General features: G+C 57.3%; 2 protein-coding genes across 6 annotated transcripts in view; one reads left to right on the top strand and one right to left on the bottom strand.

Annotated features, from left to right (window-relative positions):
* On the bottom strand, positions 1-3,861 carry FOXR1 (forkhead box R1). 2 transcript variants are annotated; one of them, XM_075116194.1, is made up of 5 exons: positions 3,344-3,861; positions 2,241-2,455; positions 1,676-1,944; positions 1,055-1,287; positions 1-658 (listed from the first exon to the last, which is right to left on the bottom strand). In XM_075116194.1, the coding sequence occupies exons 1-5, from the start codon at positions 3,471-3,473 to the stop codon at positions 630-632; spliced, it is 876 nt and encodes a 291-aa protein (XP_074972295.1). In that variant the 5' UTR covers positions 3,474-3,861; the 3' UTR covers positions 1-629. The 2 variants fall into 2 exon arrangements, with proteins under 2 accessions (XP_074972295.1, XP_074972294.1); XM_075116193.1 differs by lacking the exon at positions 1-658 and having other exon boundaries at positions 734-1,287.
* Positions 1-24,925, top strand: part of BCL9L (BCL9 like) — an 80,226-nt gene that overhangs the window by 1,376 nt on the left and 53,925 nt on the right. The window contains exons 2-4 of one of the 4 annotated variants that reach the window (XM_075116169.1): positions 3,844-3,950; positions 5,936-5,978; positions 6,613-6,779. Coding sequence is in view for 1 of the 4 variants with exons in the window: in XM_075116167.1 (XP_074972268.1) it covers positions 18,454-18,459 (6 nt within the window). In the remaining 3 variants the exon portion in view is untranslated. Of the gene's footprint in view, positions 1-3,843; positions 3,951-5,409; positions 5,426-5,935; positions 5,979-6,612; positions 6,780-17,999; positions 18,460-24,925 lie in introns of those variants that run through there. The other 3 variants (XM_075116170.1, XM_075116168.1, XM_075116167.1) reach the window with 3 other exon arrangements.

Below are 24,925 nucleotides of genomic sequence, written 5' to 3'. Positions count from 1 at the left end.
CGCAACGGCAAGCTGTCATTGGTTTGGGGATTTTTTTCTTTGTCGCATCCTTGCCTCTCCGAGATAACTCTCTCCCTCCTCACGCTCTGTGGTGCTCGCCAATTTCTGCCAAGCAAGCGTTGCAGAAATTCCAAGCCCCTTGCAAAGCAAACTGCCCAGCAGTTATGCGGATATTCGCCTGCTGGTTTGACAGCTGGGCAGGCGAGTGCAACAGCTTGGAATAATGTCTGTAGGGTAGGGGCTGCCCTCACTCAGCCAGCTAACGCTTTCTCTGCTCAGCCTCTGACCTGTGGGCCGAGACCCTTTGCCAGGGAACAGATCAGCGTTCTCCCACAGCTTCGTCCTCTGCACCGCAAGAACGTTGCAAGAGGCAACAGCTTGCGTGCAGCCACATGTCAAAATGCCTCTGCAACCTGAGATGTGTGCAGCTGGAGCAAAAACTTGCCTTGCTGAAGGAAATGGGATTGATCATCTTTCTCCCCATCCCCTTCTAAATCTGACTCCTTATGTCACAGTGCTCGTAATTTCCATGCACGGTTCTTGGGAAGCTACCTACGGCAGCACCTGAGAAAACAGGCTGGGTTTGAAAACACACGGTACGTGTTTCAGAAGCAGGGAGCCAGAAGGAATCATAGACCAAAGAGAGACCTCACGAGATCTGCAAAAGACACAGAGAAAGTTGCAGTAGTTACTCGGACCTTCGCAACTGCTTAGGCCCCGATTCTACAGCCCCAGTCCTTATGCCCGTGAAACTGATAGTATTGTATTGCTGAGCAGCGCGACCCTGGGATGAAGGCTCTGTTTTAATGTAGCCCGCTTTATTTCTCTCACCACGTTGGTTTCACGAAAGAAGGGCTCTTGGCCACCCTGGTGACCGAGCCCCGCTTGTGGGGGGATCTCTTGAGCGTCTGGTATCGTCTCCTAGACCTCACGCCTGGCAGTGCTGGTGGCTGTATACTGGCTTGGGCGCCCACCTCTGTCCCTCCCACCATGGGAATCTTGTACAGGCTGGCTCGCTCTGCATTTTGTGGGGCTCCTGCCCTCTGAAACGTACGCGGTTCGCTCATGCTTTGGCACACCAGGTCGAGAGCCTCTTTGGGCAGAGCCTGCGCTTCCTCCTGAAACCTCCTGTGCCCTTCTGGAGTCAGCTTCCACAGGCAGGACTTGCGGTTTCCCTCACCGCACATGCAGCCGGTCGTTTTCTCAAAGGAGCTGCTGAAGCACAGGTTGTGTCGGATCGTGTTTTTCCAGCTCTCTGGGGCCGTTTGAAAAAATGGGAAGTGCAGCCTGCGGAGAGAAGAGGTTTGTCCTGAGCTGAAGTGATCAGAGGCTGTGACAAATAACAGAATATGTCGTGTCCACACAAGGGGAGGAGGAGAGGGCCCTCCCTGAGCCCTGTGGTGTAAGGATGGCTGGCACCGTTGAGCGCTGTGTTTTTTCTAAAGAGGGTAAGGCAAAACTAAAACACCAGCTCCCGAAACTCCTGGGTTTGGGTGCTGACAAAGAGGAGAAGCAGTTTTCTCAGCGGCGTCTTGAGCCGCAGGCAGAGGTAAGACCAGAACGCAAGTCCTGGCTGCTGCTTCCCTGCTCCCCAGTAGGAGATGAGAGACTCCTGTACCCCCCGTCGTCCCTCTTTCCCTCGTTCTGCCCTAGGGGCTGGGAGAAGAGCGGGTACCGTGTGAACTGGTAGATTTGCTGTACGGTCAGACTGCCACTTGTGCTGTTGCACAGGGCGAGGGTGATGAGGATGCAGTAATTAAGGGGAGGACGGGGCCAGCCTCCCTCGATTTTGGTGCTCGTCTGCCTGGGGCACCTGAGCGTCACGCTCTGAAGTCTGAGGACTGCGGATTTCCGAGGCATCAGCATTGCCCTGAGTTCGGGATTTTCCAGCATCTCCTGAGGAACTGGGATGTTCACACGTAAAGCATCTTCATCCTCAGTAAACTGTGGAGAGGAAGGAGAAAAAGGAGGTGGATACGTTGGCCCTGGGTGGTACAAGGGACAGGGATAAGCCGCTCTGTTCTGGGGGAGGGTGGGCCTGGCTGAGCACAGACTGAAAGTTTATAGGCTGCAAATGTCAGCCCCCATCCCTGCGCGTTGTGCGTTCAGCCGGCTCATCGGACGGGCGCTGTGCATCGACTGACCCCTGCTGAAGCGGCAGGCAACCGCTCTTTTGTTCCTGCGGCATCGTCAGGCGCGTCCGATGCCTGGGGCTGCCCAAGCTGTTCCCTCTTTCGTACCTTTCCAGCCTTGCTGGAGGATGACAGCACACCCTCCTTGGAGCAGCCCGGGTCTGAGTAGTCCCAGGATGTGTTCGGAGAGGAGGTTTCCACGGCACCAGCGACCGAGGCCATCGGGCTGTCGGATCCGGCCGGGTTTACGCCAGGTCTCCCGGGGATGGGGCAGACCAGGCTGGGGTTTACCCACATCCACAGGTGTGGCTGAACGCTGGGTTCTAAAGAGAAGGAGAAACGTCACCCCGCCGGTCCAACCTGCAGACTGTTTCTAGACCCTGCTGTCCAGAGGCAGCCTGGGGGAGCTCTAATGCAATGCAAATCCCGAGGCAAAGGTCCCCAGTTGCCTTCTCGTCCCTCTAAATAGTGTTTTATTTCCTGTTTTGCATACAGCGTGCATGTCTGCATGTTCTTGCACCGCTGTGGCCAGCCCGAACGACGCTGCTCAGCTCCGAAACTTTGCTTTCTCTTCCCCCCACAAAGCCAGAAGAGGGTGAATTACTCCCTTCAGTCCTCCTGTCCCAAGTCTATCTACCCCAAAGGTTGTGTTTGGAGGGCAGTATGTCTGCAGGCACACCTATGCAATTACATCCTTGTCCTTGAGAGACGGGCTTCAACTTTTTTATAAGCGAGCTTAGAAAAATCCCAGTCTGGACACAGATGTTCTGGCTGGCAAAAGAAAAGCCCCTTTCCCAGGCCGCTCCCCGAAACGCCACCAGCCTCCGTGGGGAGTCCCGAACTCCCTGACCCCGGCAGAGCCCCCGGCAGCGAGCGCCCGCGTGCCGGGGGGTCGGCTTGCCGCCTCAGCGTGCGGTGGCGCGGGGTCTCGTCAGGAGCTGGCAGACAACGGGGAGCCCAGAGGCGCTGCGGTGGGCGGGTATTTTTTGTGTTAGCCTCATTTTCTGTAAGCTCCGTGCTTACTTTGTACCCAGTTGCAGACACTTCTAATTTGTTCTGATCACATTTACACACATTTACGCACGATGCTTTTTGTTAAGTTCTAGACCGGAACTTACCATTTACCAGACCTCGCAATTTTCACCTGGGTTTCGGAGGTGGGAGTCTTTTTAAAAGGAAGTTGGGTCAATCGTTCCCCCCCAGGCCCTCACCTTGCAGAAAGTCTTCAGCAGCGATGGTGAGTGTGAGCTCCTCTGCCATATCCCAGTCCTCAAGGCCGTTTTTTAAATGCAGGCTTTCCCAAAATGACTTGTTTTGAAAATTCAAGTACATTTTCTTCATACGGCAAAGTAACCTCCGGGTGCTGAGCGCAGCAGGATCTGCGAGGGCGGCACGAAGAATCCCATGAGCTTTAAGTGCTCTGTGTACCGACAGAGTTGATTTAATTTTATTTTTTTTTTAAAAAAAGGTTATCATACAGGTGGGCGAAAGACTGGTCTCTGTTTCACACTTCTAAATACCTATTAAATGCCCTTCCAGTGAGTAAATGGTCCATACTGGTGGAGAAAGCGATCTGATTGAGAGTAAGGTAGGTGGCACCACCTAGGCTCTGTTTCCTGCCCATTTACTCTGCTAGAGCCTTGATAAATGAGCCATTCCTGTGTTCATTAGGCTAATGTTTTTTTTTTTTCTGCTTCTGATCAAATCACAGCATTACCTACGCTCTGCAGTGGAGTTACCCCATCTGAGAACCCGAACGTCTCTGGAAGCAGGAGGGGTCTCTGAGGGACACGCAGAGTGCTCAGGATGCGTTTGCAGGTACCGGGGAGCTCCCGCACCCCGCTTGCCCAGGAGTAGCGTGTTTTAAGACTGGAAACTGCTTTTGCTCAGCCCAGGCAAAATACTGAGGGGGGTTCCCACAGCCAGGGGAAAGGAGCCGGGCTAAGCGGATGCTGGGCGTGCGTTCACAGCACATCTCTTGGAAACTTTCTGAGCAGCTTGAAGACGCAGTCTGAATTCTGCGCCTTCCTGAATTGCTTTTGTTTCTTCAACCATCTCTTTCACACACGGCCCCTGCCTTCCCTGCCCCGGGTATTATGAAGGAAGCGATGCAGCTTGTGCTATTGAAGGGTAGTTTTAGTACATCCTCATCCTACTCGCCTCTCGCTGTCACTCCTCTGCTAGGGGGGCAGGGGAGGGAGGTGGCACGGGTGGAAACGGAGTAGCTACACATCAAAATGCAAGCCTTGGCTTAGTACCAGCAGGCAATTAGATTTCAGACTCACTACATATGTTGACCATTTTGTGGGAGGGCGCAGGTTATGCTCGTAGCGGGGGAGTACGTCAGGGACTTGCTGCCAGTCTGTGGCAGGGAGACGGGCAGAAAGAGGCTGCCTTTGGCAATTGCTGGAAAAGATTGTGCCGTGATGTTGTGACGTTGGGAGAATCTCTGGGTTTGGCTTCGAGTTGTTTGGGTTTTTTCTGCATGATGAAAGGAAGGGGTAGGACGCTTTTCCCAGGTGCAGGCTCGCTCTGCTGTGGTTTGGGCCAAATGTTCCTGCCCTGTTTGCTGTCACCGTCCTCACCCTTTGCGTATTTGCACCTTTTGGGACGGGCTGCTGAAAAATAAGTCAGACACCAAACCAAGCTTTTCTTGAAAAGATAACTGTCAAAAGGCAGAGAAGGGTCTGGCACGCTCAGTTTTGCCTGTTCGATGAAAGCAGGTGTGATAGTTTGTACTCTATTGAGTTTTGCTTAGCTCTTGTTGGGCATTTCCCAGAGCTCAAGGCGGTACGGCTCGGCTTGCGCTACATGCAAAAGGCTACAGTGGCGTAGCTTTTTCCACCCTTGTGTGACAAAGTTCAGTCGTTAGACGAGCCGACGACGTGCTCCCCGTCAGATTCCTCAGGTGTGAGCGGGACCTGCTCGGTTGCCCCGTCCCTCGAAAAGGTCTGAGCGCACCCCAATCAAAATCCTTTCCTCTTCCTGAAACTGGAGCCTGGTATTTGACCTGAGATGTGTTACAAACAATCCAGCTACTATAGTTTAATAATTTACCACGTATCGCTCGACCTGTCGCACCACAAAGTTGCTTTCCCCTTTCTACCTGGAGTGAAACTCTCTACGCAGTGGCGTATGCATCAGCTGAGGCATAGTCACTCATTAAGCCTGTGATCATCTACAGTAACCCTCAGTTGATGCCTCGCCTACCCATGTAACCTTTGGTACTTCGACAATAAACTTGCACAAGGGTGCTAGACTGGATGCAGTTACGTTAATAATCTTAGAACCACGTAAGTATCTGGGCAGGGGTGTGCGTGTGCGTGTGTTAAAAGAAATCCTGGGTTAGCTAGACCTTGCACGTGGATGAAGTACCTCGAGCAGCTTGCTTTTCAGCCAGGTGTGGCTTTTGAAAAGTGAGGGGGAGCAACATGTGAGGCACCGATGTGAAGAAAAGACAGAAGAATGTTCGGGGATGGTCTGGTCCATGGGAAGGACCCTGTTCTCTGTGCCACTTTCCAGGAGCCGCCCTGGAAGAGCAGCCTGGCAGAGCTGCAGGAGGATAACCGGAGCATGTGGCTTAGCTACGTACGAGGGGCCACGTGAGCTGGCATTTTGCAGGGAGTGGTCAAATTCACCTGCAGCAGGTTCAGAGCCGGTGCCCCCGGAGGTAGGTGGGGGCCACCCAGCAAAAGCTACTACAGAGCAATGAAGGAGATGAGAAACAGCTGCAGACCTTCCAGGGCTGTTAGCAGCAGCTGGCTGCAGCTGATTAGAGCTTCCTTTCTCCCATCTTCCCCCAGGTCTCTGTGTCCTCAGAGGAGGCTGTGCTGGCCTGCGGGACTGGTAAGTAACACAAGGGAAGGGGATGGATAGGCTGTAATGTAATATAACGTAGCGCTCCACCCAGAGGAGGCCTGAGCAGTTTGTACTTAGACCCTTCTCCCCCAAAAAAGATGTGTAAAGGGCTTGCTCTTATTTCCTGCCTCTGCTGTGGGGATGGGAAGCATTCCCCCATGTCAAAACATTTACTTCTTACTGGCAGAGGTTTGAGGTGTTGCTATAATACCAACAGGTAAAGCAGGGAGGACCCTGTGGTGCGATGAAACTAGCAAAAACAGGAGCCAAAGCGTTGGTTTCCAGCTTGAAGCCTAAGAGTGTTTTAAATATATACGGTGCCAGCGCAGACTTTTCCCTTAAGTATAAGAAAAGGCTAAAAGGCCTTAATTTTGCCTTTGGCTGTTCACTTACTGAATTCCCATCCCATGGGTTTGTATATTGCGTACTCTGCGTGAAAGCCCTGTGACCCCGAGCTCTGTCTTGCTACCCCTGCTTTCCCAGGGGAGAGGGATCTTGCTCAGACTGATGGAGCCAATCTGTGGCAGGTGAAGTCCAAGGCTGCCGATTCCTTATGCTATACTGTTTAACCAGAGCTCCCGCTTGTCTCCTAAAGCTGTCACATTTTTTGGCCCCCCTCTAGCTTCGGAAGGTGAAACAGAAGTTGGAAGAGAACCTGCTGACGTGTGCAGGTCGAAGTGGCCAGCACCTCTATCTGCATCATGAACGGAGCTGAAAATACAGAGAGGCGACAAGCTGGAGGTGTCTTGGCTCAGGACGCCTGGATTCTTCAAAGCCAGCTCTTTTCAGGTGAGTGTCACCTGCACAGAAGCCAACTGATGGGACAGTTTTACTGACAACTGGTCTTGCCTACTCCCACACACCTCGTAACCACAAGAACGCCAGGGAAGCCTTGTAAGGATGCAGGTGGGGGTCAGGGGCGCAAGCGCAGTTCTCTTTCCTTGCTGGTTCCCAGCTCTCGGTGTTTTAGGCTAAGGAAGACTTGCTTTAGGAAATCAAGAGAAAAGTCACTTCAGATTCGAGACGTAACTGTGAACACGCTCAGTTGCTTCTCGGGCTGTCTGAATTTTGCATGTGGTTTCCGCCTGTGCGTGCAAGGTGTATGTAGATGTCTTTGGCCAGGCTTACGGCTTCACGTGTGCGCGTGAACGTGTCGTGCGCGGCCTTCTTGGCAAGGCAGAGAAACTACATTTGCTCCTGTTTCTGAAAGGTGTTGGAGCTGAGCTCGCTCTCTCCCCTAAAGACGGGGGAGCTCAGTAACTTGGCTTCTGACTCAGAGCTGTTATTCAAGCCTGGCTCGAACGGCTCTTGTATTCCGCAGCCCCTGAAAGCTTTGCATTTGTAGAGTGACGTCCGCTTGTCCGTGGTGATAGGAGGGTATCGGCTCTTGTCTTGGCTTTGCCCAGCTGGCGGTGTTTGTTTAGAAGCAAGCTCAGCGGGCTTTGCGGGAGGACTCTGGGCTTGTGAATGGTGGTTCTGTGGTAGAACAGATATTAGTTTCCAATTAAGTAATTGGTACTTTTCCCCATTTTCCTAGCATGGCGTGTACGGTAGGCGCCTGGCTTGTCCTCACACAGTGCTGCTCCCGCTGTGTCGGCGCTCCCCGTGCTGCAGCAAGTGGCTGATGCTGTGACTGTAATACAGAAAAAGCTCCCGAGATTTGCGTGGGCCGGGGTTAAAACCAGTCCTTTCTGTTAGAGAGAGGCAATGGGGAAAGTACGTTGGGTGGGCAGGGCAGGGAGCGCAAAGGCAGAGGAGGCTGCGGGCTGGTGAGAGTAGGTTGCTCTGTTGGCACCAGGCGGGGGGCCGTGTCCGGGTGTCCAGTTAATCCTGCGGATGCCTGGCTACGTCTTCATCGGTAACGTAGGTAGATGCTGGTGCTGTCGTAGCTGTTCGTAGCCTCCTCAGGACACGAGGATGCAACAGACGTACTTGATGAGCATCGCAGCCTTTTTTACTAGCCGTGTTCTGTTCTCTCTGAACAGATACGCTATTTCTCTGGTGGGGCAAAGGCAGCCTCTTACCCCCCACATCCTCAAATTCTGTGAAGTTGCAGTAAAAGAGCTGAACTCGGGTCTCTGCCCCTCCTCCCTGATTTTTAAAACCACTTCAAAGGTGAGCTGGCGGACGATTGAAGCGACCGGTTCTGCCGGGCTCGCTGCCACTCACCTTTCGCGCCGCTCCCCCGCGGAACAAAGCGCAGCGCTTCCCTTTGATTTCCCCCTTTGAAAGCCATAGGGGACAGAGTCTGAAATGCTCCGCAACTTTTTTGGCGACTCTGCTCCGGTACCTTCCTGAAGTGCCGGGTGGATCAGGACAGGGCTCCAGGGAGGAGACCTCGCTTGCGGCTAAATTAGCCGTCAGCACAAGCCGGCCAACAGGATGCCTCACCCCTCCTGGGTGTCGCAGCCGGCATCCCCCGGGTTTGCAGGGAGGGCAAGGTAACGCGCGCAGCGAGGGGAGAAAGGAGCCGCAGAGCATCTCTGCGTTCGCGCCTTTGACCGGTGCATGCAGGGGGTCCCAGAGCCCAGGCTGGCTGCCCCTGGCCAGCAGTACGTGCCACCTCCCAGCTCAGCTGCTGCCCGAGGGAGGGGTCTGCCCTATTCCCCATTTTACGTGCTTTCTGCCAAGAAGAGATGGCACTCGGCAGAGCGGAGCACGTGCTGCCAGTCCCCTCCCTGGTGGGAAGGGGAAGAGAAGAGCGGGGAGCGCGTGGCCGCAGCCAGTGCCCAAGGCACGCAGTCTGCTGCCGTCCCTGCGAGGGACGCTTCCCGTCACGAGCGTGGGGCTGGCTGGAGGGGAGGGTAGGAAAGCAGGGCTTGTCTTTGTGCTGCGAGTTTCTGTACCCCCTTCTGTGTCGCCAGGGCTTGAGGCGTTTGCAAAGCTTTAACACGTGCAAGCAGGCAGGGATGGAGGCCGCCCCTGCATCATATGAGGGGGTGAAGACCACCTAGCACTGAGTCAGCAACCCCCCCCAAGCATCCCAGAGCGCTCTTACCAAAACACAAACAGAGGTTGTCTCTGCTTAGCTCACGAGATGGCAAGAGTGCACTTTGCAGCAGTGCAGCTGCGCCGCAGCACGTGCGGTATTTGGTGAGAAGAGATGTGGGTCACGGCTGCGATGCTCGGAAATGGTGGGATGCTGACTTGGTGCCGGGAGCAGCCACCGTAAAGCAGCAGGAATTGGTCATGTTGAAGGAAGTACCAGATGACAGACTTGGGCTAAGGTTAATAAATCTAATCTCTCTGTTATTCTGGCGAGGTTCTTCATGTTTTATAGCCAGTGTCACTTCTGTACGTGTTGTGGAGCTGCAGAATCGAGAGGAAGCCTCCCCTTGCCTGCCGGTTCGGGGCCTGGCTGGATGCCTGTGCGTGGCTTCTTATGGGACAGTGCTGAAAACAGAAACGCCTTTGTGTGTGTGTGTGTGTGTTCACCTCTCAGCCCCTGGGTGCGAGAACCAAGGCTGGCGTCGCATTCAGTTGCTTATAGCAGGGCGACCTGTGTATCGGGGCACGCGCCGTTGCGGAAGACCGCTCTGTGTGATTCAGCCTTGCTCTTCCTGCTAGTGGAGGGTCACCGAGATCAGGAGGACCATGTCACTGAAAGTTTAGTCTAAAAACCCCAAACCCCTTTCCTTTTTACTGCTGCTTGAAACAGGGATGTTGTATCTTTAAGGCACCCCCTTCTCGCTCCCCTAATACCTCAAGGCCTGCGAGTGACTCTGGAGGAGAGGATCAGTGCAGGAGTTTAAGGCATCCTTCCTTGCCCTGCTGCACTGCTCACTTGCTGCTCCGAAGGCTGTGCTTTGCCGTTTCCATGGAAACCATTAGTTGCTAAGCAACTGGAGCATCATCTGTGCTGAGCCCTCGCATCTAATTATCCCATCACAGTGGCTGAGAGGGGCTGGGGGGGGATTAACTCCTCTACCATGGCAGATCCATTGACAGCACTTTAGTCACATTTAAAGGGACATCGTCTCCCTTCTGCTGTGTTTGTTGACACTCTCTTGCTCCGTCAATTACTTGGTTTTCTTGCACCATTGGACTATGAGGAGGGATTCGGGCTTCTGCGAGCAGCAGAGATGCCGTCGTGCACAGAGCTCTGCCGTGAGCTCTGTCCGTCCAGGTTATGCCCGATGCGCTTGGTTGTACGTTTGGATCGTGCAGTCCTTGCCTTGCGTACTCTGTCTGGGCCATACTTTTAGCCCTTCATATATCTCCTTTGTGTTGCAGTCGCCTCAGTGCTGCCCTTGTGTTATTGTCTGTGTCCCAAGAGCCTGATGTCATGTCTGCTCTGTGAAGTATTGCTAATTCTTCGGAGCTCGGCAATGGAAGAGGTGGGCAGCTCGCTGTCTTCGGTCTGCCCACAAGCTACAGCAAACACTGCGTAGCTTGATATTCAGCTCAGTATTCCCTTACTCTTTGCTGCCAGGAGGGCTAGAGATTAAGTCTTTGAGGAGCACTGAAGGTCTGGCCTGTAAAGTAACAACTAGGAAAATCTGGTTTCCCGCACCTCTGGAAGTGGACAAAGGCACCGGCTGACTGGTGAATTCTGAATGTTCAGATAAAGTGCTCGGTCTGAGAGCTGCTTATGATTTCGAGCTTGCAAATCCCAGGTCGATCTTGTGCAGGGCTCAGTCTCCCCATGATGATAGACTGCATCTGGGGGAGGTTCCCGGACTTGTGGCAGTCTGAGTTACCTTTAGGCAAACGCCTGAGCTTCATGAAAGCCTGACTGCGCCAAGGTCCGTGCTTGTGTAAAGTGTATCAGCCTCTTGCTTGCTCCCACCTGGCTGGATAGGGAGGAGTTTCTCAGTTTTCACTTTCTCCTGGGAAATGGATGCCTTGTGATTCACTAAGGTGATTGCTTTTCTATCTAGTGGCTGGGTCAGTGAGGAAGGGGAGGTTTGTTAGAAAGTGTTTCCTTTTTTTTTTTGTTTGGTTTTTTTTACTCCATAGCTCTGTGCACCAGCCTGTGTTTGCTGCACCTTGTATAAACAGTGAGGACTGAGCTGCTTCAGCAGGACGGTGGCCCATCCTTAGGAAGAGAATCCCCAGTCGCTCCCTGATTCGTCTTTGTTTCTGTGTCCATCCTTGATTTGTAACGTCTTTCACTGCAGCCAAAGCCTGCAGGCATCATTCAGCCCTGGCAATATGTTGTGCCAACCTGTTAGCAGCGCTTCCACCCCTCTCCCTTGGAACGGGACCAGGGTGTGTGGCTCTCCGAGGAATGAGTGACCGGAGGCTAGGTGGGATGGGGTAGCTTGGGAAGACAGAGCAGGTGGCCCCGCCTCGCTCTCTGGGTAGATGGATGATGATGATTATTATTAGAGCTCATGTAATGATCTTGGGGAGGGGTAGGTGGAGGAGAGAGACACATTTTGTCACAAAAATGGGAAATGTAATTAAAGTCCACGTGTTAATTAAGAGCTGGAGCGGAGAAGTAGATGGATTTGTGCCTGAAGTCGCGTTGGCATTGGTGGTTGGGCGCTTTGCGTAATGCTAATGGACAAGGAAGAAAGGCTTTGGAGGAGAAGCGTGGAAGATGGAAGTATTGCGCAGAGGTTCCTGTGGCTTGGAGTGGAGCATATAGGCTCAAGGAAAAGCTTTGTCTTCCCCAGCTGCGGTTGGGAAACCCAAAAGAGGAACGGTGTCCACAGCTTTTTGCTTTTGGTCCTTTGGTGTGAATTGGCCCAGTCGAGGCTCACAGGAAGATGGTCCGTGCCCGATGACCCATGTGTGTTTCTGTCACCTGCCTGGGTGCCTCCCCATTCCCTGCCCGGGGTCCCAAGAGTGTCAGACCAGCGTGCCCATCCTCTTAGAAGTGGACGTGAGAGAGTTCCCAAGATCCAGCTGCCCCGTTGACGGTGGGCATCCCAGCCGAGCCCAAGTCTCATCCAGCTCCTGAGACAGAAAGAATATCTCATAGCTCTGTGCAGATCAGGGCAGCTGAAACCTGCTCCTCTGGAAATGTGTGAGAACGCTCATCGGGTGCGGGTCCCTGCTGGTTTCAGATGCTCTAATAAGGAATTTAATGCTTGCTTTTTTTCTCACGGGTCAGGAGTCAGTGAGGTTACGGCCCTACTGCCCTGACAGGCTGGTGAGCGTCAGGGCAGGTGTAGCAGGAGGATCTCATAGGCTTAGGCCCTGGACTCCTTTGCCGCATATGACAGATTTGCGGAAATGCATTGGGAAACAATATCTGCCCCATTTGTCTTGAGCATATTTAATGTGGGGATGCTCCGCTCCTTCAGCTGTGCCTGTACCCCGTTACCGTGGGTCTGGAGAAGGGAGAGGGAGCTGGCTTCTACACTTGCTTCATGGGAAGCTGAAGCACCGTATGGGAACCAGGGTGGAAATGAGTGTGTGGGGGGTGAGTGTAGGGGAGTCTGAGGTGCCTGCACACAAAAGGGTATTGCGAAATATGAGGGTATAGCGAAACCTGAACAGGTCTGTGAGAAAAGAGGATGGTGGTCCGTGTACATATGGTGCTGTCTGGGGGAGTAGAGAATGACTCTGCTTCTTTGCAAAAGGGAGAAGAAGGTTGTCTGCACGCAGAAATTAAGGGAGCCATTCAAAATGTAGTTTGCCATGTGTTGGGGGCTCGCGGGGATCAGGGAAGCAAATGTGCAAGCCTCTGACTCGCGCACGAGGTCCCAGAGTCAGGAAGGAGTAATGTAAAAGCTGCCTGAGCCATGTGCTGAATGCTAATGAGGCAGGCAGCGCTCGCAAAAATGCTGCAGCCCCGCTCCTGCTGCCCGGCTTCGCTACCAGTGCGGCTGCTCCCCTGAAAAGAGCAAAAGGGCTTGTGCTGGCAGAGCATGCCTGAGGACTTGAGCTGCTGTGGCTCGGAGAGCAAGGCAGCCTGGGAGCTTGCAGAGCAGAATGGCTAGCGCACCGCCTCGCTCCCTCCAAAAGCCAGGTGAAAGGCTCCCTTTGCACCTGCGGGTTTCCCGGGGGAAAAGAGCACCCCTCTATTTGAGCAGAGCGTGGCACCGTGCTGGATCCGGGCAAAACCTGAGGGGGAGCGCCATGGCCCTTGTCCATGAAGCACGAAGAATGTGGTTTGTAAGATTGTCCATATCTACCCTGGTGGACGAACGCCGTGCTGGAGCAGCACGCGTAACTGCAGGCTCACAGTGCCGTCGCACGGTGGGTGGGGCAAAGACAAAATTCAAGCGAGGGAGGGAATTTAGGAAGATAGAAAGTCACTGCCTAAGTTGGAGTCGGGCCGGGATGCTGAACTGAGCAGCCTGACTTCTGGAAAATGTGGAGGGATTTGAATACGGTGCTTGAAGTATTGCAGTTCTTCCCGCGTGGCTGGCTGGGTGAGGGGTTTCCCGGCTATCGATGGCCAGCAGCGTCTGCGGTTTGCTCCGCATCCTGGGAGCGGGACTGGGGAATGTCTCGCCCTGTCTGCTAGGTTGTACTGCATCTGTGCTCTCCCGCTTTGCTCACGCCCTCTCTCTTGTGCTTTTCTTTTCATTTCCTTTTGGCATCTCAGGGCTTAGTGTTTCCAAGAAGAACTGAAGTTAGGAGAGCAGCAGCTGAGGAAGCTTGCCAAATGCTCTACGTTGGTTGACAGCTCTTCTCAAAACCAGATGGTTAGTAATTAAAGGGAGTCAAGTGAGGAGGCTGCATTGGCCTTTCTATTTATTTTATTCTTTTTCTTCCTCCGAAGAAAAGATTTTGTAACCTTGGAGGAAGATCATCTTCCTCTCTTTGCAGGGATGTCCTCTTCCAGGGCTCGTAGCCTGTGGTGGTCCCAGTGCTACCTGCTGGCCACGGGATCCTTCTGAAGAAGCAGGCTCACCGTTTGCGCTGAGCCCAAGGTAGCTGCCATGGGACGTAGCACAGAAATGCAGTTGTAAAAAGAAAACACAAAGTGGGAGAGGAATTTGAAATATTGGGAAGAGCCCTTCCCCCAGATCTTCTGCAGGGCCTTTCCTTGCAAACTTATACTGTCAGTAGAAACAAGCCTGACGTTGTCGTGCCGCCCTTTTGCCGAGTCTTGCCATCCTTGGGGAAGTTCTCCTTGTTCCTCAGCCCGCTGCACCTTTCACGCAGAGGAGTGCTTTAAACGCAGCCGCTCTTGGGCCATCCGTGTGCACGTGGGCTGCTCCACGTGGCTTTTCTCTGTGGTACTGGGAGCTGGATGGCTGGGAAGATGAAGGGCAAGCACAGCATGTTTCTCTCTATTTTCAAGAACATTTGGTTTCTAGAGCCAATCTTAACAGATGAACTGTCAACACTTAACGGTGCAACCTCATGTGGAAGAACTGTGTACGAGGAAAAATGCATTGGCAGTAACAAACACCTCCCACTCAAATTCATGTCCAAGAAAAGTGTAGCAGCTTTGTCTCAATTAACTTCCAGAGCTGTGGTCCTCCGCAGGCTCCCCTTGCTGAAATATTGCTCCTTCCTCCTGCTGGCATCGCTGCTGCACGGCTGGATTTTGGGGGACTTGCCCCAGCGTGGCTGGTCGTTCCTTCCCTGCAGGGTTGCCCATAGAAATACATTTTGGTACTATACCTCTGATAATTTTGCTGTTAGATCATGCTTGAGGGTTTCAGCGACGACCTTAGCCCTGCTGTAGGCAGTCCTGCATTGTGCCATTTGGTCGGTTTTCTTTCTGCCCACTACTCTGGAGTGCTCTGGAGACAGAAGTGCTGCTTTTAGGCCGGACTTTCAGAGTCGCTTAGGCAGGACCCGCTCTACATGTTGCAAAGAGTCAAAACAGGGATCTCAAACCTCGTCCCCCTTTTGAATGGAGGAAGCTGTATTGAGCGCCCGAATCAAAGGGCATCTATGTAGTTTGTGCCAAATGCAGTCTGGCCCCCCTTGAGATGTCTCTTCTGGTCCCAGTTGGATATTGTGCCTTTCTGGAAGCCTGGGCTCCAGTTAGGAACGACCATCTGGTTACAATTTGTGTTCTGGGGCGGTACTATGGGTGTCCTGGGAACTGATAGGGCTGTCCCTCTACCCGTCCCCAGCTCGAGCCAACATGCAGCTTTTTCTGCTGGGCTATTGCTGCCAGGGAGAGGATGGCAGGTCTGCGCGGGAGCTGCTGGCACCGCCGGTGGCTCCTCGCACGGCTGGCCCTGCAGATAGCGAATGTGGGCAGGGGAGGTCCCTGTACCCTGGGGGTGCTTCTCTTCTCGGTGGGCTCCCTGGGAGTCGGCGAGTGCTGACCCGGGTCTGTCCTTTTGTGTCCCTGAGAGCGCAGCGCAAATCCACATCTGCGTGATGCTGCTGAAGCATCGTCTCCCTGTCATGAAATATTCATGCCCATCTCCAAAAGGGCTCCAGCGCAGCAAATCTGCGTGTCCCTCCTGTGCCCCCCTCCACGCACGCAGGCGGTCTGTGCTGCAGAGAGGGCGGCTGCGGGCTCTGCTGCGAGGTCATGCCAGATCCAGGCAGCTGATCTCTGTCTTTGAGGAAATAAAACAGAGCAGAAAAGAAGTAGCAAAACCCCAGGAGATGCTTTTGAGACTTAACCCTTTCCAGGCTGAGAAGCACCGGCAGAGAGAGCGTGCAGCGAGCAGCTGAAGCAGCGCAGGGAGAGCCAGATCTAGAGAGCGGCCGAGATGCTGTAGTCCTTTCTCAGGCTGGGAGGATCGTTCCCTAGCCTGAGAACCCTGGGGAACAGAGTCTGCTGCTGTTGGATGTGCTGGTTTAAATCCATCTGATGTGAGTTGCTGTGCTTCTCCTGGCTTTATTCAAAGCCGCCTTGATTTCACTGTATTTGCTCCGCAAAGTGCGAGTCCTTGCTAGAATGTCACGGAGGAGCACTCTGTTTCCCCTGTGGGTGTGGGAGCAAAAATCTTGGGTCTTGTGAGTTACTTCTCTTTGATACCCCCACCCCGGGCATTTTTGAGCCTCTTTCTCATTTAGGGTTAAGATGTCAGACAGTAAAAGTAATATACTACATCAGTTATAGGGACGCTGCTCCACCCGGGGGAAAGTTTCTGGGCTGGAAGTGGTGGCGGTCGGACTCCCTCGGTGACCTCCATGAGCCCTGTCGTGCTGCGGGGCCCTTGCCTGGCTGGGCGGCTCTGGAACAGCGCAACCCGCTGCACAGGGAGCTCTCCGGGCAGGCGTGACGGTGAGGAGGGGACCCGGTACTTGGGCACGCAGCGCAGGGGGTGTTTGAGCGGCCTCGCTGGGCTGGCGGATGCAACCGGTTTGTTCGTCCCTCCCCGTTCATCCCCTTGATAATCCGATTTACATTCCCTTTTCTTCCCCTGGATCCTGCTGTTACCATGGGAACTATGTGCACAGTTGCATTTCATTGGCTTCTGGAAAAACTCCTTTTTCCCTTTCCCCCGTCCCTTTCCCCTGTTCCAGCTTGGACACAGAGCTGCGGCTGCCAGAGGATGGGGAAGCTTGCAAGGCTCCTGATAACTAGGATGAAGGCAGCGGTTAGAGGGAGGAATTGGGGAAATATGGCGAGACTGTTAGGGGCTGAATGAAGCAATTCTGCGTTATGTGGTCTTTAGCTTGGTCTTTTCTGCGTCCCGCAGCTGTGAAAGGGAGTCCCGGATGCCTACTGCCCGTGAGCCTGCCTGCTCGCCCCGAGGGCCTCCTGCTTTGAGGCCACTGTTGTCTCTGGTGGCCTGGGAAGCCAGCACCAGCGTGGTACACGCTGTGCCCTTCATTGTAGCCGCGGGATTTTCCTGCCTGCTCCTGCAAAGACCAAGCTGGTGTCGTGACTGCCGTATGGCTGAGGGACAGTCAGGGAGGAGATGCTGCTCCAGGCTCTTGCGCTGTCGCCTTCTTGCTGCCTTTTGCTTTGTCCAAGAAAATTGTGCTTTGGCCTGGTAGACTAAGAGCGTGCACCCAACGCTGCCAGCAATTGCGATACTGCATCTTAACAAATTGTCAGTTGTTGGCTGCTTTCTTCCTTACGCCTTGGTGTTTTTGAGTACAGCATATTTGCTTAAACTGGGGGAGAGGTTACATATGATAGAGGAAGGAGCGGTAGCAGAGGTTCCCCAAGCCTCTCCTAAGGAGGGTCTCCTGTTACTCATCCCACGTGTAGCGGGCCTGGCAGCTAGGCTGCGTCAGCCTCACCGCTCCAGCCTCTGCTCTTCCTTGCCCCATCTAGTCACACCGCTAGAGAGCCAACGGGGCTTTGGCAGCCTCCCTCCATCCCTACCTGTCTAAATCCAGTTCCTGCCTCTGTGTTGTCCTGGCCAAGCGCCTCAGCATCCGGCTGACCTGTGGCCAGGCTGAGCCCCACGTTTGGTGTTCTGGCTCTGCCAGCCTTCGCTGCCAGGGACGCAGCTCCCCTGCAACCCCTCGCGCTGCCTTCCCCGGGGGAGAAGATTGTGACGCGTGGTTCTCAGTGCCCACACCGTGTAAAGGGTGGTTGTAAAGTGCACTAAGGTACCTGTTACACCGACGTCTGAAGGGGCTGTTTGTGCAGGAAGGTGTGACTTAATGGTTCAGGTGCCAGCTGTAAGCTACTGCTGCAGGCGGGGACGGAGGGTTCATTTAGCTCTTGGCATCCTTGCACAGGGATGAGGATGCATCGTCTGCTGCGGCATCCCGTTTCCTTGCTTTCACACCTGGATGTTAAAGCCCTGTTTGGAGACTTCTTTTTGCCGGAGCCACCGCTTCTCCTTTTCCCCTTCATTAAAACATCCTCTTCTGCCGAGCATGTGCTGCTCCTCTGTAATGGGGAGAGAGACGCGTCTCCTTTGCATCGCCTGAGAGTGAAAAATAGGGTAAATCCAACATGGCAACGTGTCTTCTAGTGTTTCTCGTTGCAGCTCTGGTGCCGCATCGGGGGGTGGGGAGGGGAAAACCGAGCTGCGGGTAGAGAAAGCGCCCCGTCCCCGGCTGGAGGTGGGGAGCAGGGCCCCGGGGGCCTGGGGAGGGGCCGTGCCCTGCCTGCCAGGGAGCCCCCGGCCCCACCCCCCGGGGCCGTAGTGCCGCCCGCGCCCGGCAGGTGGCGCCGCCGGGCCCCGCCGCCGGCCCCGCCCCCCGCCGCCGCCCCCCGGGCCGGGCTGGGAGGTCCCGCCGCCCGGTCCCCTCGGCCGGAGCCCCCGGGCCCTGCCCGGGAAGGGGGGGCGGGGCGGGGGGGGGATGCCGGCAGCCTCCCGAGCGAGCCGGGCCGCCCCGGCCCCGGGCAGGCGCATGGAGAGCGCGGCGGGGAAACCGGGCGCAACGGCGAGCGACCAGGTGCTGCGCTGGGGTGGTCCCGGCGGGGAGGACCTGGTGCCAGCCCCAGGCTGTGTCGGGTCGCGGTGGCAGCCCGCCGGGGTGCTCGGCACCTCCGGCAGGAAAGCGCCGTCGGCGCCGCGTAGACGCGCGCGTTTTGGGAGGGCGAGGGCTGACGCCCAGGGAGCAGAAGCGGGAGCAGAGCCTGGACGCGCAAGCAGAGCCTGTGGCTCTGCTCCGACCGTCGCCGTCTCCGGAGCACGCGGGACAGACGCGCCTGGCCGGGCGGCTGCGTGTGATGCAGGTGAGCCTGGCTGCGCCGGCCCTGCGTGCCGGCGCGCGCGCCCTGCTTCCCCGCAAACGGGCCTGCCCCTGGGGCGCTGGGGGAGACGCTCTTCCCCGCAGCGAGGGATTTGCGTGGTTGAGGCATCGCACGCACCGAGGCGCACCGGAGTGTCTCGGGAGCGGAGGCTGCCCGTGTGGGAACGAGGGTAGCAAGTGCTAGTCCAGGCTACCCGCGACACAAGTCTTGTCGCGCTGGCAGATGGCGCAAGGCAGCGGCTGGCTGACTTTTCCTGTTACGACCCCATTTACAGAGTGGCGATTTTGAGGCACCCCAAATACAAACAGAGACGTTGAATAAAACTGAATTTGTGTCAGGTTTGTGACCTCTCTGAAAACTCTCCTGATCTCTGCTGTGCGACTCGCTGAGGGAGGGCTTGACTGTCTGCAGCAACCAAGCTTCCAGGAGTCCTCTGGAGATGAAGGTACTGAGTAGATAAATCGAATGGAGGGATTACCCTGCGCCTAGTTCTGCCTCGCTGTAAGACTGTAGTAGCTGGCGCGGCAGAAGCGGCTCTTGCGCCGTCCTTACCTACCTCGTCCTCCCCGGTATGATGCACCACAGACTTGCTGGTGCTGCGTGTGCAGCGTGGCTCCAGGGCTGGCACCCATACGCTGCGCTCTGCTCCTGCTGTTCGTGGTTGCACGTGCTCGTGCACGCCTGCAAAGTGTCGCTGCCCCAGCGCTGCCTCTGACACTTGTTGCTGGCGTGCGCGCGCGCGAAGATTTGCCCATCTGCGACGCGCCTTTGCACGCGCGCGTGGAGTGCACCGTACGTGCTGAGGCTGCTCTGGGGGTCCGCTTTGGCAGGCGGGGACCGGAGTGGCGCAGGCCACTTGCGGGCAGGCTGGCAGCAGGCTGGCAGAGGGGGAGCCGAGGAACGTGACCGCAGCAGCCAGAGCCGCCTGCCTGTTTGCACAGACCCAAAATCCCCCGCAGCCCGCTTTGGGGCCTGCTTCTGCCTGCACAGCCGGCCGGGAATGCCACGGGGAAGGGAAACCTCGGTGCTGTGGGGGGAGCCCTGCCTGCGCCGTGCCGGGCTCGCCCCCCGCAGCGAGGGCGCCGGGCCGAGCCCACCCGGCTGCCCGCCCGTCCTTTCGGCGAGGGATCTGCTGGCTTTGTGTCACCGAGGCGCTGCGATTCCAGAGCCAGCCCTGCCTGCTCAGTTTTTCCAAACCCGCACTCGGGAGGAAGGCGCCGTATCAGGATAAGAGTCCTCCCCGCCCGCCACCTTCCCGCTCCCCAGCCAGCCCGAGCCCCGGGTGGCAGTGGGAGGCGCCGGCTTTGCCGATGGCTGCATTTATCACGCTGGTGGCCTCGCTAAATGGTTTAACCCTTTGCGCCCTGCAGGCGTTGCTGCCGGCGGGCTCAGTGGGCTGCCCGACGGGCCCTGGCCCCGCTGGGTGGCAGGGGCAGAGGCTCCCTCTTAGCTCCAGTGCCAGCAAACCCCAGCCTCTACTTGGTTTGCCACTCGCCTGAGGCCACTCTGGACAGCGGCGATGCACCAAGACCAGAGGCAGTGAAGCAAACATCTCTGCAGGGCCCCGTGTGCAGAGCAGCCCAAATACAGCTGGGACATGTAGGGGAGCCCACCCAAGGCCGGGCTCTGGTGGCCGAGAGACGAGTTAGACTCGTCTCCTGTGCCAGAATCCCGGCAGCAGCGGGACTTTGCGCACCATGCGGCAGACCTGGGATGACTTCCCCGTGGGCTACAGCAGCAGCTGAGGTGGTGGGAGGATGAGGGTGGTGTTCAGAGCGCACGGGTGGCCTAGGAAGGGAAGAAGGCTCAAAGAGCTACGTCGTGCCTGCGCCCGTAGAGGCGTTACGAGTGCGTCTGACATTGCAGGAGCAGCAAGGCGTCCAGGATCCCAAGCATCAGTGCCTTTGTGATCCTGGAACTGTGTCAAGAGTTTGTCTTTGCTAGACGATGGTCTGTCAGCCGTGCTGTGGCTGCAGCAGCGTATTTCCATTTGGGAAGAGGATGGCTCAGCTTGATTAAATTCTCTTCCAGTACTCCAGCACGGGCTGTGTTTTGCCTTTGGGGCTGCAGCATAGGAAAATCCCAGTGCATGGAGGGGGGCCAGGGCCCAGCTTCTGGCATGAGGATGCCGAGCAGGAGACCGTGGCTGGCTGGTCACGTCGCTTCACGTGTTGTCATTGCGCTTCCTGGTCTCTTCTGGCTGCGGTGGGTGAATGGCCTTGGCCTGCTGGAGGTGTGATGGTTAATAAGTCAGTGCGAATGGAACGGGCCGGGATCCCATTTGAAAGGAGTAGCGAAGCCAAGCTGGGCGCTCCTGATTCTGCCCAGGTCCATCTGTCTGGCCAGCTGCAGAGGTGGCAGAGGTAGCACAGGCTCCTCGCAGCTGCCTGCCGCTGGCGGCTGCCCTGCTCAAACTCCCATGAGCATGGAATGAGGGAGCTCATTCTTCCCCAGCTGGCTGCAGGGCTAGGTGCAGACCCGGGGCCTCTCCTGGGCTGGCTTTTTTCCCCTTTCCCTGAGCAACAACTTTGTGGTACCATCAAAACAGAAGTGGGATTGAGACCTCGCGATGCAGCCCGAGAGAGATGGAGGCATGGCAGGGATTTGTGAGGCTGTGGGGTAGGATCCGTGCCAGTGTCTGAGGAGAGAAGGGGGCACTGTGGCCGGGAGTCTGTCTAGGGATGGGCAGGACTAAGGGCAGCGTGGGGAGAGCTGAAAAGATGATTTTCAGGCAGGAGTCTACCCCTGCAGCAGTAACGTACCTTCTTCCACCCCCTTGCTGGACCTTTGCCTTTCTGGGGGAACATGGGATGAGTCCGTGTGCCAGGTCTGTGGATTTAACACTGGAGCTGCCACCAGCTCCCTGCTCTGCACCTATGTGGATCAGGAAAGCAGCGGGCTGCCCCCAAATCAGGCGTTTCACAGCCCCAGCCTCGGTTCCTTCATCCCAATTCATCTGTGCTCTTCCATCTCTGGGGCCTCTGCCGGGGGTTGTTCTGGGACTGGAGTGAGCCACTGGGGAAGCGCTTCGCAAAGAGGCAGCTCCAGCTAACTGAGAGTCACATCATTAATTCCAGCATAGTTAATTGGACCTAATTAATCATATTCATAAGAGTAACGAGGGCCTTGCCCACAGGGGTCTTGCGAAGGTCTGAGCTTGGGGCTGGCATTCTTGTGGGAGAGGCAATGCGAAGGAATGAGTCCCGGAGCCCTGGGGGTGGCTTGGGGCCATCTCCCAAAGGTCCAGACGTCCTCTTCTGCAGAAGCACGACAGGACGAGGCTGATCGTTCCGACCCTGTGACCCAGTATCCTCTGCATCCCGCAGAGGCAGAGCGTGTCAGGAGCTTCTGGCTGGCTGGTCCCAGTCATTCCCAGGGAAGGCTGGAGTCAATGGTCACCGGTGGGCCCTGTCTTGGCCCTCGGCTTGTTTGGAAGGGAGGCTCTTGATTTCCTGGGTGTATGTTTTGGGGCCCAAAGGCAGGAAGGCCCCGCACAAGGGAGGGGTGGGTAGCAGCCAGCCAGAGCACCTCGGCCAGGGGCTCGCTAACATGCTGACGTACCACATGGCTCCTGGGACGAGCTGCTGCCGCGGTGGTGTTGGTGTTGGCAGAGGGAGGCTTTGAGGAGCTCCAAGGCCTCTGCTTCCCTGTCTCCTCCCCTCCCTGTCTCTCCTAGTGTGGGCGTAATGATAGAGGAGGGAAGGGGAAACTGGGAGTCGGAGTCAAGCGCAGGGAGGGCAGCTAGCCCGGCAGATGTTAATTAAAGACAGAGGCTCAGCGCTGAGCCGCCGGCGGCTGGTCCTCCCGCTGACCTTTCCCAGTCTCGCTCTGCCACTTTCATGTGCGCAGGCTGGGAGAGATGCGAGGGGCTCTGATGTAGAGAGCCCAGGCGGCCGCGGGGAAGGGAAGGAGCAGGCAGGAGGCGGCCGGAGGGCCTGGAGGACAGGTGGCTCCACACATTCCCTCTGCACCAGACGTAGCTGGAGGGAAGGAGCTGCCAGTCCGTCCCTGGCACCGAGCTGGTGTGCCAGTCAGTGGTGGTTGGGCATTGCCTTTAACCCACTGTGCCTGTGCATGCCCTCTGTGGGGGCATGAGCCCGGCACTGCCCCTGGGAAGGATGAAAGCGTGGAAATACGTCACTGCTTGCTGATGAGGTGCTTGGGAGCTCACCGGAGCAGCAGGCCGATGTGCAGCCTGGCTGCTCCCCAGTCCCTGGGAGGGTATCTCGGGGTGTGGCTGGTACAGGCAAAGGGCTGCCACCGCTGCCTGCCCTGCCAGGAGCGTGCCCCACGCTGTGGGTGGGTGAGGTCCCCCCATCTCTGCCACCCACACCTCTTCTCCCACCTCTGCGTCCCAGGGGCAGGCTGGCTTTCTCGTCCCAAGCCGGGGGGGCGAGGGTGAGCGACCGGGGCCCTGGCCCAGGCGGTGGCTGCGGATGTGCACGCAGGCAGAGCGGGAGGGCGAGGTGTGCTTTCATTTTCAATTGGGGCCACCGCTTCCCGTCAGCGGAGATGGATCACTTGTCCCTGGATCCCCTTCAGCTCTGCAATGCTCGGAGGTGCTGCCAAGTGGTCCCTGCCTCCAGCCCTCTCTTCCCAGTCCACCCCTGAGCAGTTAGTGCGCTGCAGGCAGGAAGGTGACACATCCCAGTTAGGATGCTGCTGGCATCATCCGGGAGCGGATGGACTGGCTTAATAGCCTGATGTGCGAGCGCACTTGTGCGGCTCCCTTCTGCCTGCGACGGGGGAGGGAGCAGGCGCAGAGCGCAGGCAGCCAGCGAGCCAGCTGTGCCCTCGCTCAGCTGCACCCTGCACGCCCGCAGCAGCCGCAGCCCCCCAGCTGGGCCGCAGCTCCCGAGGCCGGTGGAGGGCCGTGCTCCTGCCGCCCAGCCGAGGCAGATGGTGTGTCCGAGAATGATGTTACTTCCACCCGAGCCTGCACCTGGCTATCCCCAGCCATCGCATCTCCTTCCTCCCTCTGCTCCTTGCGTCTCATCTGCCTTTTCCTGTCACCCCCACCCCGGTGTAGCTGTGAGTCACATCATTGATTCCAGCATAGTTAACTGGACCTAATTAATCATATTCATAAGAGTAACGAGGGCCTTGCCCACAGGGGTCTTGCGAAGGTCTGAGCTTGGGGCTGGCATTCTTGTGGGAGAGGCAATGCGAAGGAATATGAGTCCCGGAGCCCTGGGGGCGGCTTGGGATCTGGCTCCTGTGTACTCCAGACGTCCTCTTCTGCAGAAGCATGACAGGACGAGGCCGATCGTTCCGACCCTGTGTCCCAGTGTCCTCTGCATCCCGCAGAGGCAGAGCGTGTCAGGAGCTTCTGGCTGGCTGGTCCCAGTCATTCCCAGGGAAGGCTGGAGTCAACGGTCACCGGTGGGCTCTGTCTTGGCCCTCGGCTCGTTTGGAAGGGAGGCTCCCGATTTCCTGGGTCTATGAGGCTGTTGCTCAGGGGAGGATGGTGGTTAACGCATGGAAAACTTGTTGGTAAAGACAGTAACATGCTGCCCTTCCCAGGTGCAGGGCCGGCCCTCGGTGTCTTGTGCATTGGGTCTGGGAGATGTGGCAGAGGGGACCTCCGATCTCCCCAGCACAGCGGGGCTCACCCCTCGGCACAACTGGCGTCGCCGGTGGCGCATCCCGAGCGTGCCGGCGGAGCGGAGCGGGCTGGTGTTTTGGGTGACGAAGCGGGGCCGAGAGACGCTCGGTAGGAGAACGCCGTCGCGGGCAGGTCTGGGACGCCATACCGCTGCGGTCAGGCCCCGCCGGCACCCGCGTACGTGCGGGAGAGCACTGGGGGTGCGTGCCGTTTCCCGCACCCGGAGGACGACGTCTTCCCTCGGGAGGCTGCGGGGACCCCTGGAGCGGGCGCCGGGCGTTACCGGGTGGTGGTCCCCGGCGGCGTGCCGGTCCCAGGCGAGCCGGGGCCGCTCCCCGGCGGGCCGGTGGCCCCCGGCGGGCCGGTGCCGCTCCCCGGCAGGCCTCTGGGCGGGCGGCGCAGCGGCCGCCAGCAGGAAGCGGTTAATCAGCGCGCGGGGCTTTTATTTTGACAGGGCCTCGCCTGGCTCCGCGCTCGGAGGAAAGTGAATGATCCTGTTTCTCCAAATGATTATTCAGGCTCCGGCGGAGAAAGGAGCGCTCGGCACACGCAGCGCCTCGCCCCTCGCCACGGCGTCCCCGCCCGCGCCCGGGCCGCCGCGCCCGCCGGCACCGCAGCCCGCCGCCCGCCCCCGGCCGCCCGCCCGCCGCAGCGCGGGGAAGCCGCCCGCGGCCCGGGGCCGGGCGGGCAGCCGGGGCCCGCCGCCGCCGCCGGACGCCCACCCCCGCCGGCGGGCGCGGGCTGGAGCCGCCGCCGGCGCTGCAAGGAGCGGCGCGGCGGGGCGGGGGGCTCCGCCGGCAGCGCCCCCGGCCCCGCGGCGGGCGGCCGAGCCATGAGCGCGGC

Source organism: Phalacrocorax aristotelis, chromosome 22 (assembly GCF_949628215.1).
Source record: "Phalacrocorax aristotelis chromosome 22, bGulAri2.1, whole genome shotgun sequence".
Taxonomy (NCBI): Eukaryota; Metazoa; Chordata; class Aves; order Suliformes; family Phalacrocoracidae; genus Phalacrocorax; species Phalacrocorax aristotelis.
Note: the sequence above shows the minus strand (reverse complement) of the source record. Positions and strands in the feature narration are given on the sequence as shown.

Excerpts from the sequence above, each read along its gene's own strand:
- FOXR1 (XM_075116193.1), bottom strand. The coding sequence starts at position 3,473 with ATGAAGAAAATGTACTTGAATTTTCAAAACAAGTCATTTTGGGAAAGC. Across the intron at positions 2,456-3,343 it reads TGCTGAAGACTTTCTGCAAG|AACCCAGCGTTCAGCCACAC; the intron begins GTGAGGGCCTGG and ends CCTTCTCTTTAG. Across the intron at positions 1,945-2,240 it reads CCTCCAGCAAGGCTGGAAAG|TTTACTGAGGATGAAGATGC; the intron begins GTACGAAAGAGG and ends TCCTCTCCACAG.